Source organism: Sceloporus occidentalis, unplaced genomic scaffold, assembly GCF_023333645.1.
Source record: "Sceloporus occidentalis isolate IW3139 unplaced genomic scaffold, rSceOcc1.0.p SCAF_101, whole genome shotgun sequence".
NCBI lineage: Eukaryota > Metazoa > Chordata > Lepidosauria > Squamata > Phrynosomatidae > Sceloporus > Sceloporus occidentalis.
Window position 1 is genome coordinate 3,555,906 of NW_028317081.1, and position 17,168 is coordinate 3,573,073.

At 38.2% G+C, this 17,168-nt stretch overlaps 1 protein-coding gene across 1 annotated transcript in view; it reads right to left on the reverse strand.

The window, feature by feature from the left end:
* Positions 1-571: 571 nt before the first annotated feature.
* Positions 572-17,168, reverse strand: part of LOC149284000 (fibroblast growth factor 10-like) — a 45,199-nt gene continuing 28,602 nt past the window's right edge. The window contains exons 2-3 of the mRNA XM_089497318.1: positions 2,518-2,621; positions 572-790 (exon numbers count right to left, since the gene is read on the reverse strand). Coding sequence (XP_089353444.1) covers positions 572-790; positions 2,518-2,621 — 323 coding nt within the window. The remainder of the gene's footprint in view (positions 791-2,517; positions 2,622-17,168) is intronic.

Consider the following 17,168-nt stretch of genomic DNA (forward strand, 5'->3'; position numbering starts at 1 on the left):
GCGCGGAATTTCCAACAAACTAAAACACTGAAGACACATATTAAACATTCTATTAAATAAATAACTTACAAAGAAACAGAAAGAAATTAAGGAAGAGTACACAGTTACACCATAATATTCATTTTGTTAGAACAGTTTGAACATGTATCTTTCTTAATCCTATACATTCTTCACAAAATCTCTTTTAAGAAAGTCCTTTTATTGCTGTATTATGACCCAAGTACTTCCAGTAAATGCACGCACGTCTACACGCTCATTGGGTCATTGGATTTGAATGATGAAGGCCTTTGGCTTGAGTTAGTATTCCATAAATAACTTCCCAAAATCACTTGTAAGATTGTTCTGTGCTCCTTTCGTTGTACTGAGTATATAAAAACATGTTTCACACGAACGGGAGCTGAGCTTCTGTTTTGATCTGGCCTACAGTCATGTTTACGACACAGGACAATAAGTCAGCCCCCTCTTACATCCAGAACAAATGCGCTGTCTAGTAGACACGTCTCTGTTTCTTAGAAAACTGGAAATCTGAGTTGCAAAATGCGCAAAATGTTTGTCATAGAAGATTTCGAGTTCACATAAAGCATGAAGAAATTCCTTCATATACTAGTATTGGAAGAAAGTGGGCTGAAGTGTTTTTTCTCCTTGTTTTTGGACCTCTCTTTGGGGCTCCTTTGCCATTTAGGGCCACAAACATTTGTCTCTCATTGTTCCTCCAAGTTAGGGATGCATAAGTGTTGTAGCCATTTTCTTCTATTCTCTCTTTTAGCTTGCAATTGTTATTAAATTCTCTCTGTGAAGACATACACAATAAAAATAACGTTATAAAATCACTGATATTACCAGGAGAATTGCCATTCAAATATTGTAATAAAGTAATTATTTTTCATAATATACACTATTCAGACGTTTGGGGTCACTTGGAAATATCCTTGTTTTTGAAAGAAAAGCTAATTTTGCCAGTTAAAGTAACATGAAATGGATCATAAATACAGCGCAGACGTTGTTCATGTTCTAAATGATTGTAGCTGGAAACGGATGATTTTTAATAGAATATCTTCATAGGCGTACAGAGGCCCTTTTATCACTCCCATCACTCTTGTGTTCCAATGACACGTTGTGTCCGCTAATCCAAGTTTAGGTTTAAGAGGCTAATTGGTCATGTCATTTGAAAACCCTTTTGCAATTATGTTACAGCTATAAATTTCATTGTTTCCCATGAAAACAGCTAAGTGACCCCAAACGTTTAAACGGTAGTCTGTATATATATATATATATATATATATATATATATATATATATATATATATATATATATATATATATATATATATATACCGTATTGGCTCGGATATAGGACGCCCCCGTATATAGGCCGCACCCTAAAAGTTTGGTGCCACTCTGTCTCCCCCCCCGAGATCTGCTGCCACTGTCCTCCCTCCCCGAGATATGCTGCCACTCTGTCTCCCCCCCCGAGATATGCTGCCACTGTCCTCCTCCTCCCCCTCCCCCCCCGAGATATGCTGCCACTCTTCCCCCCCCGACTTACCAGAGGAGATTCCCTGGTGTCTTGCGGGGCTGGCGGGAGACATCTACGCAATAGGCGTACACAACTTTTGTGTACGCGTATTGCGTAGATGTCCCCCGCCGGCCCCGCAAGACACCCGGGAGTCTCCTCTGGTAAGTCTTGGGGCAGAGGTAAAACGTATCGTGCGGACCATCCGCACGATGCGCTTAGACAACCTCCCGTGCCGGCACCCCCCCGTGGGAAGTGCTGGCAGGGGAGGCTGTCTGAGCGTATCGGGGAGTAGGATGCAGGTCCCCTACACCGCTGCGGGGGATCTGTATCCTAACCCTGCCCTGCGCCCGGAACTGCATGTCCTGGGCGTCGGGCGCTAGACCCCGAATATAGGCCGCACCCCCACTTTATATTCGGGGTCTAGCGCCCGACGCCCAGGACATGCAGTCCCGAAAAAAGGAAAAAAGTGCGGCCTATATTCGAGCCAATACGGTATATATATATATATTTATATTATGAACTGCAATGACTAGCCAGAATAACTGAGAATTTCTTGTAGGCCTCACAAACTTATTGCTATGCCTCAATTTTTAAAACTCTATGTTGCGGAATTGAGACTTCTTGCCTGTTCTACTCAAGACAAAGATTGTTGCCTCTCACGAGGAGAGCGATGGGGAAACAAATTACGGTAACAAAAAAATCTTAGGATTAATATGCTTCTATGGGGCGTAGAAGTAACCTTTGCACTCTGCAATGGTAAAAGAGGTCATAAATGAAATCTTAGTGAGTAAACATAATATGAAGAAGAAAATATATGATATCACTCAAGCTATGATTAAGATGGACACCACACAGCTGAGTGCTCACATTAGCACTTGTTCTGAAAGTGTTTATGGGTTTGTAACCAGGGTCATCACCAAAAATAATTAAATCACTTGTAAGACATCATATTACAATACATTTGTTACATTCATTCAACTTGATGAAATGCTATTACTTACTGAACCATAGATTTTTCCTCTTCTGTCCATGGCTAAGTAATAATTGCTGTTAATGGCTCTCACTGCCACAACACCCACATCCACCGATGCTATCTCCAGTATACCTAATACAAGAAAAAACAAATTAGTAATTAGGATCAATATTTATTTCATTTAAATTTTTTTTTATCAACTTTGTTAAATGAAATAAACAGGCTACAGATGTAAAAATTACTTTAGATCATAAAAATTAGCACTGTTTATCAAACTAATGTTTATGTAAAAATAACTTTAGATCATAAAAATTAGCTTAGTTTATGAAGAGATCTCAAACAGTACTAATGTTTATGGTCTAATGTATTTGTACACCCATCCATTGGCTCTTTCTATATGTTCTTTACATGTCACCATCATACCAAATGGACATCCCATTACAATGTCACTCACGGTACAATTCTTGGGTACAGTTCTCGACGTCATGATATCTAATCCCACTTGACAACAAGACAACCATAATTAGGGTAAACTAAACATTTCTGCTTTTGTGTGTGAAAATTGCTGAATTGTTTTCCAAACTATTAGGATCGGTATTATATTAACACATTTGCTCTTACCCTATCTGTCTCTTGTGCTTAGAACATTACATGTACCAAATATGCACTTAACCTCTTCCTGTTTATAGTGAAATCTTTTTTGTTTGTTTTTATAACATTCAAAAATCACAAGGAATCAATTACTCGGCTACAACAACAGATGAGTTCAAGACACTAACTGGGCGCCTTTTTAGGTGAATCATGGCCAATATACGCAAAAACCCCTTTTTCCACCTAAAATTCCTTAAAACGCATACATTTGTTTGCGTGCATCACACAGTCTTTTTTCATCAGTTCTTTAAACAAAGCTGCAAATAGACCTTCAAAAACACTTAACCCCTTAAGGACCGGGCTCATTTTTCGTTTTGTACCCTGTGGGACCGAGGCTGTTTTGACACTTTTGTGGTGCTTGTGTTCAGCTGTAATTTTCTCCTCACCCATTTAGTGTACCCACATAAGTTATATATTGTTTTTTTCAGGACAAGATGGGCTTTCTTCAGATACCATTATTTTGATCGTATCATCTTATTTACTATAAAAAAAATAAAAAAAACATGGTGAAAAATTGAAAAAAAACCACATTTTATGACTTTTATTTGAAAAATCTTTTACTCACCTAAAAAAGCAAGTAAAAAAACTAGCTAAATAGATTCTACTACTTGTCCTGAGTTTAGAAATACCCAATGTTTTTATGTTTTTTTGCTGTTTTTTGTAAGTTATAGGGCAATAAGTACAAGTAGCGTTTTATGATTTTTTAACAAATCTGGTCAGTCTGCCTCCATCTCCTCTTTGGAACATCTTTGAAGCCGGTTAACTCAATTTAACCCATTCAAACCATATATTTTTGAAAACTAGACACCCCAGGGTATTCCAAATGCTGTTATTTTAACCCTTTCCATGCACTAATTATAGAACTACACTTTGTCAAACTTTGTAATAGTAATTTTTTTTATTTTTTTTTCACACAAATTGTACTTTAGTTATAGATATACAGGTCCTGGTATATGCCACTGTCAAACAACACGCCAATGTGTGTTCAGGAACATCTCCTGAGTGCAGTGATACCCGACATGCATGGGTTTGTCGGGTTGTTTCAGATTTAAAATGCCACATTTGGGAAGTGCGCTTATTTTCTCAATTTTGGTCAGTCTGTACCTATGCCCTATATTTGAGCTAGGCCACTCCAATTTACCCCATCAGCCATTTTTTTTATATATTAGACACCCCTTGGGTATTTGAAGTGCTTTTATTTTAACTCTTTGTTGAGATTTTTGAGAATTTTTAGCACTTGCTCAAAATAATAAACTTTATTTTTTAATTTAATTTTATTTTTTTAATACTTTTTTTATATTTTTTTTTACACATTTTGCTGGTACTGGATGGTTCATCTAGTGACATCACTGCATAATTATTTTTAAATGTTAGCACATTTTTTTTTAATTTTTTTTTCCATTTTTTATTTATTTTTATTTTTTTTGAATATTTTACTAATCACATAGTGATTAGAAAGCTGGGCTCCATTGACTTGCATGGTTGAATGCAGTACCTGTATTCAACCAGCAAGTGGAACCAGTTCTCTAGAGGGTCTGGAGACCCTCTAGCGAACTTTTTCGTCTTTATTGTTTTATTTCCCGGGCCGCCGCCATCTTGCTTGATGGCGAAGATCACCGGCAGCGGCGGCTGTGACCGCTCTCCGGAGCGGTCACAGCCCACCCAGAGGTAAGTGTTTGGTGTCGCTGGATGCCTCCTGATCGAGACATTCCAGCGACACCATTTAAGTTTAGGAGGCGATCGTATGGCGGCTGTTGACGCCCCGGGGAGGGGCCAGACATGGCCCCCGATGCCGATCTCGGCCTTGCTGAATGCCTCGACATCGAGGCATTGCAGCAAGGCCGTTTAAGCGAAGAAAGTGATCCTTGATCACTTTCTAAGCTTATTTAATTTTTTGACGGTTCAGGACCGTCAAAGGTCATTTAGTGACCTTCTTGTTATGACGGTCCTGAACCGGCAAAGGTCGCGAAGGGGTTAAAACACCTAAAATGGATGGAATATGCTTAACCTTCTAATAATTAGACATGAGACATTAGCAGGTTATGATCCACATTAGCAAAATCCCCCCAAAAATCCCAAAATAATGTATATGTACGCTCAGTATGGGCAAGACATCAGGGTACAGATGAAGAATTGGATGAAGAGGGTGATGTTACTGTTAAGGACCCTAAAGTAATGGCGGCACAGATATGTATGTCTCAGTCAGTCTGAGATGATTCCACAACAAGGAAAATAGTTATGTGTTTTCTTAGGATTTTTTTTTTTTAATGCAAGGAAATTGGTAGAGCGCATTATAATTTCACCATTAACAAAGTCTGAGAAAGGCCGTATTTGAACAATGCTGTTAATATCATATTTCACAAGGCCAGAGGCTAAATTCCATTAAGGGAGCAAATAAAATTGAGGCTTGCCTCTCTCGGGATTTAGATCTGTTTTAAAATTAAAATTTGTTCTCGTTGTACAGGTGGACAATAATGGAAAAGAAAACATGCAGCCATGTAACTGCAACATTATAGATTTGGTTTTGTGGCAAAATCCAAGCATCATAAATCCATATCAAGCACTTCAAAATATCACTGAAAGTGAATTGTATTGATTCAGAAGAAGGCAAGAAAACTATTTCAAAGTTTGCCAGTTTTGTTGAGAATTAAAAATATTCCATCATGGCTTCATGGGCAGTCAGAGTAAACATGGGACCAACAATTTTTAAATTACGATGTGTGCCCCTAAATAAACCTTCTTTCTAAAATGCTATACAGATCATTTCTGAAAGCCTCCATGCACCACCTCCATAGGTAGTGAATTCTGGAGGCCAGGTAGGAATAGACGAGTTGGGGACCGGTCTTGAAAAAAGAAAGGGACAGTCACAAGCACAGGGAAAAGTAAAACAAAAAAGTATTACCACCACCAAAACAAATACAATCTAGTTGCCAACATTGCAAAAAAGGATAAACAGAAGGTGAACAGCTAAATTAAAACTTTAGTATCACCTCCAATTTAGGTCCCTAAGCACATACTAATTCCATTCATCATTCTAGAAGTTAAAAAGCATGCTAAAACATTACGGAGACAAAAAAAAAACCCAACAATGATACTAACAGCCCTATAATATTACCTTGCAGGTGCTATACAAATCTCTTTCTGTCGAGAAACATTTTAATGGGGTCTGCAAAAGTGTAATGAAATGGTCATTGGAAAAACTGACTCGAATTGTTTCAGGTGGAACTTTACACATCGTTAAAATGCAGACAAAGTTATATTTGTTACCTTCTCCGACGTGAGTAAAACCTAAATGGTGGAGTTGGGGGGTTAGAGACTTTACTAATAAAGCCACATAAATTACTATATTATGATACAATGGGGTGATTTACAAAGATATCGCACGCATGAAATTTGGCTAAAATTGTGAAAAACAGCAGCTGCTCCTATAAATAAGTGGCTTTGTAAGGGAAAAAAAAAAAACTGGACAAATAAGCCAAAAACTAGAACTGTGTACAAAAAGAACACAATCACATCATAAAAAGCAGAGTATTATTTTTTTTAGTCGTTAGTTTATAGGTTCAATTGCAAAGGAAAGTTTTTGGTTAGAAAATCTGGTGTTACTGTTTTACATTGGTGTTGTTCTGATGTGACAGCTAAAAGCCGAGGAGGAAATTATACACCACAAAAAGTTGAACTCAACAACCTTTAAAACACATGTGGTCTGCACTGCTCTTCCTTTAGATGTCTGCTTATGGAAATTTCTGATAGACATTGACCACATTACAAAGTGATGATCGCAGGGAGTTGACATCTTGTATAAACTGTAAAAATAACTATTTCAATACACAACGGCAGGACCATCTTTAATAAGAATGGTGCACTGGACAAGCTGATGGGCTTCCCACAACCCTGTTGCACCTTTGGCAGGGTGATAGAGGTGTATACAGCTGTACACTGAGATATTTCATACCCTGGCACTCTCCAGACAGTGGAGAAATCACTGGTGGAGAAGTCTGCGGCAGCAGCTCGATCTCATGGGGCATCCATGACAGCTGGTGAACATGCCCTACGGACAGCTACTTTGGGTCCTTAAGGTAAACCTGAACATGGGGCAGTAGCTCCGTACCCAAGTGTGACAGACAACTCTACAGTTGTTTTTTTATATTATTCACTATTTAATCAATTTTTAATTTATATTAGTTTCCGTAAACTAGCCTGCCAGTATAGCTTTGGCAGGAAAGCTTTCGGTTTTATTAGGATGAATACCAACCTATTGTTATTTTGCCTACTGAAAAAATACCTGGATGCCCTGTGTATTTTTATTATTACTTCAAAACAGACACCTTCCAAGCTCTATATATTTAAATGTAAGATGTCTTCTACTCAGACATAACCGGAGACCAGCTACAATCCAAACCTTGCCACAGACCAGAAAATGACCACTGAAAGTATACTAACGGCAGTCCCCTGTCTACAATAAAATGGTACAAAAGGACTAAAAATACTCATGGCCAATATATTGACATGTATACTTGAACTTCCTTAAACATAAGCTAAATTTTATGCGAAGCATTATTATTAACTTTTTTTATCTCTCAAACACACAGTACGGACATATGTTTAAAACGATCAAAAGTAAATATTTTTCTTTTTCTGTTAAGGATTTTAAATTCTTGAAATTGCACTCACAGAAATTAACAAAGCACATACAAGTGTATATGTACCATGTGATCACCAACCCAGATTTAGCCGTATTAAAACATTATTCTTGGTACTATTGAATGACCAAACCCTTCCCAGAAATTATTCTTTGATCATGCCCAATTTTCCCTTATTCATGATTTTTCCAGGAACACTTAATTGTCATGTGACAAAATCACAGACACAGATAGGTTGCTGCCCTGGAAACATGTCGGTGTTGTTTTTATTTAATTAAACATAAAGAGGAAATACAAAATGACAGATCTGCTATGATTTGTTTGCTTAACATGCTAGAGAGATGAACTAATGTTCTGTCTAAGCAGAACAGCATCTTTAATGTGTGTTAAGTAAGGAAAACTGGTATTTCAGATGTAATCCTAACACAGAAATTCTGACAAGAAAGCGATGCTGTCTCAGGTTGTAAATGCTCTGCCGGCTGCATTGCCCCAATCTATTGTAATTACTGCTCAATGTCTAACCTTGATGACACGTGTAAGTATATACCTACTTTGAAGTACGTTGGTGGAAAAATATTAAGAACATTAATATCATTTTAGCAGTAGTACTTGGTTGGAAAACTTATTTTTATCGCCAAAGAAACAATTACGTTAGAATGAAATAAAAAAAGCAAGAATGAAACGGGATGGGGTGACTAGACATCCCTGTTTTGGGGGACAGTCCCTTGCGGGACGCGTCCAGGACTACCCACTGATGTCAGTGGGCGGTACTGATTATGTCGGTGGGCGGGCCCATAATGTCGGTTGGCGGTCCCTCTGACGTCAGTGGGCCGGTCCCACTGATGTCGGTGAGAGTTCCTGATGACTTTGGGGGCGTTCTCGCTGACATCAGCAGGAAACATCCCCATTTAAAGAGAAAATGGGCAGGGAGCAGGGCATGTCAAGACCCTGCTCCCACGACCCGGAGGATTCGGGTCTTGACCCTGAGAACCAGTGAAGCGGTGCTTCACCCGGAGATCTCCGGGTCAAACCCAGAGAGTTCCCAGGTATGCTTATGAATGGCCAACCCCACCGAGCTCTTCTCTTGAAAAATGGCCCAAGCTGGCCCTGCATAGTGCATACCTAATTAAGATGGAAAGATTGATAACGCAGGCCCAGCTCAGGCCGTCTTGTAGCTCAGCGGGACTGGCCCATCATCATGTGTAGCAAAGTCACTTAGTTCACATGTTCTTCCAGGTAAACTCCCTGTTGATTTGGCACACCACAGCAAAGCCTAATATTCACCAAAACACCATTTCCCACCTCCTCCTCTCAGTCGCTTGCATATTTCTGAAACCAGGAACAGTTGTTTCATGTTGCTTTTGGTCAACACCTGCTTCTCAGTAATTCTCGTTCACATCTAAATGAGAGGTGTTTCAGACGTCTCATTTGCAAAAGTACAGATAAGACACTCAAAGCATCTGATGGAAATAAAGAGATGCTCATGAGGGTCAGAGTATGCCTTTGAACATGAAAGCGCTGGGGCCTGAGATTGCCGGCAAACACCTGCAGGTACATGTCACATTAGAAACTAACAGGCAGGTTACGAAGTGCGTGTTGTCGACACTGGATCAACACAGGAGGTTATTACTGCAGATAAAGGATAGTTTAGATTTTTGAATTCCAAGGGATGTGAAATGCAGTATAACGTCATAGAATTCTCACATCAAGTTAAATGGTTAAATTAATATCTATTTTTTCCAAATTAAATAAATGCTTTTATTATTGTTTCAGTGTCCATCACACCATATGGATAAACTAAACACTTGCTAAGGCATTGAGTTGATAGGTGGCTCATCCCTGACGTTGAAAGCAAGAACGTGTAGGAGTCAGACACAGAAAACACAGAATACAAAGTTTGGTTTTGGCTTTAGAAACCTGATGGCTGGCAATGCATTGTTAAGATGCAGTCCACCAACACAGGCTCAGGTATCAGGCAAAATAGGTGCCCTGCCAAATCTCAAGGTAAGCGCAATATGGCTACCCACACTCATTATGTCCTAATAAACAGTGAATAAAGGTGAATTGTCAATCATGGCAGCCATGGCTATCCTCAGCCGACATAGCCAAGGTCATTCCCTCCAGTTAGTTTTAACATTGTTTACGACAAAAATTGTTAAATGTCTACATTCACAATGATCCCCAAATATTTCCCCTAATCTTTAAATAGTTTTTATGGCTTACAGGGTAAGAAAGTGCCCACTAAACCCTACTTGTAGACACATATGATGGGGGTGCCATCAACCCTGTTAAAGCAACCATCTGATATTGTGGTTAAGACAAGAGCTAGTAAAATGTAGTTACTGTGAGAATTCCCAGTGTTGTACAAAGACACAACATAGCTTAGAAACTACAGGGAAACCAAACACTCTTAAATCCAGGAGAGCTCTGCCCGTTAGAGTAGTAAGATGCCACCAGAGTTATCCGGCTCAAACTTTACTACAACTGCAGAATTACTGTCTATAAGAAGCGCTAACCAACTAGGGTAACCACATCAACCATGTCTTCAAAGACTTATATACATTTTCATTGCTGACCAACACAGGTGAAATGCTGCCCTACAGTATGTGGGGTTACCCCCGAAAAGCTAATTCCTTTCAATTGGTTTATATATCCATTGCACAGCGCTGCGGAATATGATAGCGCTATATAAAAGAATAAATAATAATATATCACATACTGCAGGGCAGCACTTTATCTGTCAGCTTCTTGTATCCCTTCAATGGGGCCACTTAGCTTAATCCTCAAACAAAAATATTTTATTAACAGCTTTGGTGTAGTCGTGGTTCGCTGGGCACTAATGGCTGTAGTTCAACCAGCGTTCTGTCATTCACACCTGAACTAGAGGAAATAAAGGTGATGCTTCAGATCAAACATTAATTCCACTCCCTAGCATATTAAACAAATAAACCTTAGCAAGTTTAATTACTTGTATTTTAGGATTTTGTCTAAAGGTTTATTCACATAAAAATGTAAGAAGCTTTTTATGTTTCTATTGGGGAAACCTATCACTGAATGTTCTTGTGTCACAATTACCTGTTACCCTGATAAATATGAATTGTATTGTACCTGATTAAATAATTATTTCTGGGAAGGGCTTGGACATTAACAGGAATGATGTTTCTAAAGCTGCTTTAAGTCGAAAAGTTATGAAATTCAGCAGTTCGGTGGAACCTTTATCTTTAATGTCAAGCAGCAAGTTTAAGAAAATATATATAGTGGGGTGATATTACATTTAACCTTTGAGAGTCAGAATGTCACGTGCTACACCATTCCATATGTAGCAACCAAGGAGTTAAAGAAGCAGATTTCTTTAATAGACGCATCTGTCACTTGCTTTGCTGCGCCTCGCTACGCATGGTTTGCGAATGCAAGCCAAACCAGCACAGTTATGAACCCCTTCCCAAATGATTTCTTCGTGAAGAATTAAAACCAGCTGCAAACCGTAGTGTACCAGGAAGAAAAAAATAATAATTATCTGGTGAATCTGGAGCAGATTAGATTTAAATAATTGTTTTCTGTTCTGAAACATAAACAGTTTTTTTTTTTTTCCACGATGGCCTACCATGCACACTGATTTCATAAACATTCATTCAACACATCATCAGAGAATGACAAAGATGCTCTTCTCACAATCACACTTAAAAGGCTATCAGACACTACGGCCATCATCTCGCACCTTGGCGTACTCACTACTATTATTTATCAGGGAAGAGTAGTGGCATGTGGTTGGAACACATGACTTAATGTCAACAGGACGTCTAGACTCACACTCTGATCTTACTTTGTGTGTGAATTTGGTTAGGCGCTACTTACGAGTGATGAGAGCTGGATAAAATGGTAACACTCTTTGGGTAAATGAAATAAAGATCTGCAAGATGGAATTAAGGCTATGTCTGGCCGGGCCATGGGCTTCATTGGCACCCTGCTCAAAAAAACCAAACATGGAAACCACACACACCAATAAACCTGAAAATACTAATAATCCAGAAGGATTAGATGATATAATTCACCTAAAGACGATATTGTTAGAGAGTATTCAGCCCTGAGACTGTTACTATAACCCTATTTAGCTGTAGTGGTTAAAATGCTCTAAACAGATTATTAAAATTATATATATTATTATTATATATTATATATATTACACATATATCCAAGTGGAAAATGAGATCACTGCTTCTGGCAATATGACTGGTCTATTATTTGATGGTGGAACTCAATAAAATCAGTTGGCTTGTGAATTTCTGATATTATGGACACGATTATGGTTTTGTTTTTAAATATGTTGTTTTTAAATATGCTTTACCTTTAAGATTTGGAGGGACTGTTGGTTATCTGATGTAAATATTTAGAGGGAATATAGTAAGGAGTTGCAAGTGTAAAAGCTATGGAAAGTTGGAAACATAATGCCAAGGATGATTGTAAAATTGGAAAGACAGATATGATTTTTCGCTTTAACCCTAGAAACCCTAGAAAGTATAAAGCCCCAAATGCCAGAAATAGCATAAGAAATGTAAGGTTTTTTTTCAAGCTAATATTTGCATATGTGGCTGTAGTCAACAAATATTTGATAGTAGTCCCAAGATTGTTGCGTAGGTATGAATATTAAACATTTTTGCATTTTGATTATGAAAACTATATAATATGAATGAACTGACATATGAAGACAGTAACAGCAAGCAGATACGCAGGTCCTATATTATCTAAACTATTCCATGTTTGTTTTATTTATATATCCAGTCCAAGACTCTAAGAATCCATTACGTTTTCTGCATTCTTAGAATAATTTTGCGTTTCGGTTTTTTTTTTGTAATAAGACAGATGGTTTTCTCAAACAGGAGGCAGAGTGAGCGAGATTTCATAAGACACAAGGGTGAGTCACTATCTAAAATTGACAGAGGTTTAGAAATCATTCAGAATGGAATGTATAGACCATGTTAATGGGTTTCACAACCCTTTACAGAAAATAATAAATGCTTCTCCTCTTGAGAGGGACCTGGGGTTGATGTCGGATATGTTAGTGTTACTTGAGTGCAGTCAAAGCTGCCACTAGGGTTTGCAAGGCCTGGGGCAAGAAGGCCTTGGGGGCTCTTTTATCCTTAGGAAAGGACAACAGGGGTCAAATCTCCGCAATCACATGTGGGTATCATGATCATGGAAAAAGCAGTAAGCAGCATTGTGGGGTCCTTCTAGGGCCTGGGGTAGGAATCTTCTATTGCCTAAGTGTGGCCCTTGGACAATATAATGGCCAACAAAAGATTCGTGGAATTGAGCTAATCCATTCTTGATTCTAGGTTAAATAGGTGTGATTACTTTTTACCTCTGATTAGTGTGTTTAACATAATTAAGACCAACAGGCATACTGTCATAATAACCTTGTGTTGACAATAAACAGGCAGGACCTATCATGGCATATTGTTACGTTGGTATACGTTGGTTCTCAAGAAGATGGGGTCAAATCATTGTCATTATTGTACTGTAGGAGGCAACCAATCAGGTATAAGGTGACAACTTTAATACTGCATCTACCAGGTCCAGTAAACAGGCCTAGAATACGATGGCCCTAAAGGACATTAGATACATTTGTAACAAACACACCGCATTCACCAAAATGTGTACAAAAAAACATAAAAAAATATTCTATATACCCCCTGGCAACTAAAAGTGTTAAAGAAATATTACAGTAATGTATCCAGCCTTCAGCATTAGTTTTGTAAAAAGGGCAGGGTTTTAATTCCAGGCTTCCGTCGGAAAAAAGAAAAGGCATAGGCAGAAAAACCGAAAATGGAGGCAAAAAATTTGTATACGTAAAACAGGAAGAGCATCAAGAAGAATGGTGGAAACTCTCATTAAACCTCTCCACTTTTTTTCCCCCCCGTCTGCTTTGTGGGGAGTCCTGATATTGTCTACAAACTGAGTAACAAGGGTTAATTTATGTTTATTCCCAAGAAACTTTGCTGTACATACAATAACCGTCCTTTGTTCAACCGTAAAACACAAGAACTTGCATTATACTGCGTACTAGGCCCCTTAAACTAAAGAATATATTTCAATGCAAGAAAATTGGAAACACATTTGCGCACAGTTCAGTGCTTCACGTCATATACATTACATGGCCAACAAGAAACACTCTGAATTCAGGTTTATTTGTGAATGTGAAGTTCCTAGTATATGTGAACTTGGAGTCCAGAAAAATAATAAATACGATTATTATTTATTGATTTATAAAGCGCCATCATATTCCATAGTGCTGTACAATGGGCAAACAGGACATAACAAGTAGTGCATAACATAAGAATTTGACTTACAGAAAGACGAGGTAAGGAGGGCCCTGCTTAAAGGAGCTTACAATCTAGCCTGTATTAAGTGCAACACTCCATTTTGAATCTTATTGACATCGTGTGCATTGCATTTAGCTCTGTTTGTCATGTTATAATAATTAATGTAACTAATAAGCCCAAATTTTGTATTGTTCCTCCAAATTCCCACAGTGGCTCCTTCAATGACTCACTTTTAAAGACAGATTCTCCATTTTGACGTAAAATGTCATTTATATTATTATACAGAAATGACGCACATTAAAAAGTAATAGCAGAACTAACCACCGAAAGTCATATTTCATTTGTGTTATTATTAGTTTTACAAATGTTGTTTTTATGTCATTCAGACAGCGATGTATTTATAGGCCTGACCCAGGGCCGCGTCCCCAGCCACCCCTTCCATGCTCATTGTCCTGTTGAGCGCCAGGATATGAAGTCATTAATGGGCCGGTTGGGTAAGATCAAAGATGTCCCTTCTAACCAGCCCATTGAGCAGTGACATACTGTACGGAGGGCTGATTTCTCAAAAGGGCCAACTGCCCCCCCCAGTTTCATGGCGGAGGGACTGCCAGTGACGTGGACCTGCCACCTAGGCCAGAATACACCTCTGAGTATCCTAATAGTAGCCTGTTTTACAACCCAAGACATAGAAGCTACAGTAGCAAATAAATACAGATGAACGGCCCACTGTATGTATCCTATGTCATGATAAAAATCTCCAACTGACACTAACAAGCCACAAAACTGTAGCTCCATTAGACATGGATATTGTTAGCATTTTCCCCAATGCTACTAGTTATAGCATAAATGTCATGCAGTATTTTTAGCCAGGAACTATGATTCAAAGTATAGCGTGTCAGCAAAATAGCTTAAAAGGTCTGCCAGCAGCTGACAATAGAACGGAATAGAATTAATATATATATATATATATATATATATATGGAGTGCCCCTTGATTTTACTCAAACTAAACATCACATAGATCACACATTCAACAAATTCGACACTTCTCTTTTGCCAGTACAACCCGCAAGAACTGCCTAAAAGGTACAATATTTTTATAAGCATCAATTTCCATTTCCAAGTAATTTTGATTTGTGCTGGTAATTAGGAAAAATAGAGTAAATAGTTGCTGTTTTAAACTAGTGTTACTTTATTCTATTTAAAATATTTAGATTCCAGGACAAGGCAACACGGTTCCACGGAAGCAATGAAGTATTAAACAGTTTGCCTTCTCTGTTACAAAGTATCTTGACGACCAGATCAGTCGGTGCATTCTGTCTTTCATTCAGCATGGTGCAGCTAACAGATGTGTGGTCTTGGGTTACTTTGCAGTAGGATTCACGATCCGAACGGATACATCCCTCAAAACCACTTCATTCACTAATTCATAAAGCTATCTGTGCCATTTAAACTGGTCTTAGTGCAAATGTTACAAAACATATGTTATTGCTTCCTACATATAGTCTGATGGAAGGAAATACCCAGAGATCTCTGGTCTTCTGGCCAAATCGTCTCTCAAACATGGTGCAGGGGGATGGTAGGGCCTGAATCGTCCATTTATGTGATAAGCCTGTTATATTTGTCAATGTTAAAATACACGGATTCCACAAGGCCTGCCACACAAACTGTCAGGATGTCCTTTACCATAGATCTCTGCAATTTCATCTTATTGAGTGACCCCTATAGGATTCTAGTGTGTTCCATAGGGATGAAGAGTGCAACTTGTGTACTGTGAATGGTGCTATCAACTTATGCCCAATGAGCAGCTTGGGTGAGCTTGTCAGGAAGGGAAGACATCAGCTATACAACTTTCTCTCTTCTATTACCAAGTCTTCATCTGCATCTGGAAAGACCTGTGAGGACTTGAATCTGGAGGACAAGATGTCTCAGCTCCTTGTGTGTTCTCAGCGAGGACCTGTGTCTCTGGAGTATAAGCTTGGATCAAGAACAGGCTCGCTTGTGATGCACTACAGCTTACCCCTAGTAATTGGCTATGTGAAGCTGAAGCATTTTACATGGGCACCTGTATTATGCTCTCTACATGTTTTTTTGTAGATGTTCTTGTGAACTGATATTACTGATATTATGTATAGTATCAAAACATCTAGGGTGAATTTATCTTCAAGGGAGAGCTGACCCCATTTGCAACATAGCTTTTCCAGGTACATATATTATATGGCTTCTGTAGAATGCATCTTTCAGCTGGGAAACAAGTGCCACTGCCTAAGTTTACCTATCCGTGTTCTATATAAAAGTGATATAGTTGAGAACACTTTTACTTTAATTTTTTTTTTTAAAAATATGTGAATTCATAAGATTTGTAAAAAAAATTCTATTGAGTGGGCTTAGTTACATGCTCATGGAAAACTTTTTTTTTTAGACCAATATTGCAAACTAGCTGTAAACGAGAGAGAAAGAGACCTAGAGAGAGAGAGAGGAGGAGGAGGAGAGGAAAGTCTGGCTCTATATCATATATTACATATTTTACAAGTATCAGGAGAGCCTGCTTAGAGCCATAAATGACCCACAGCACCCCTATCACAAGAAGATGCTGGACAACCTTCCCATAAAAAAATAATTATTCCAAGAATACAAAAAAATCTATTATAAAAAAATATCATATTACCAGAAAATTCTAAATACAATCAGGACGCAGAACTCCACTGGCAGTAAATCATCCTAATAAAAAAGTAGAGAACAATGTATCCCACATCATGTAAAACCCTCCTGTATAATGATGGATATAAATCCAAGCTGTTCCAGCAGATTTTTTTGACTACAATATATATGAAAAAAAAAACAACAAATTGCCATTTTTGTTATTATGTTTGTATAATTAAAATGAGCTTTGGAAACCATGACAATGTGTTTCCAATTTATTTGGAATTTACTGAAAACAATGACAGAGAACAAAAGAAGAGGCCCCAATATCGAGATGCAAATAATTTGTTCTGTTTGATTTCAGAGAAAATACCCAATAAACATAACCGAAGCCGTTGATCAAGATGATGGAATTTTGTATTTTAT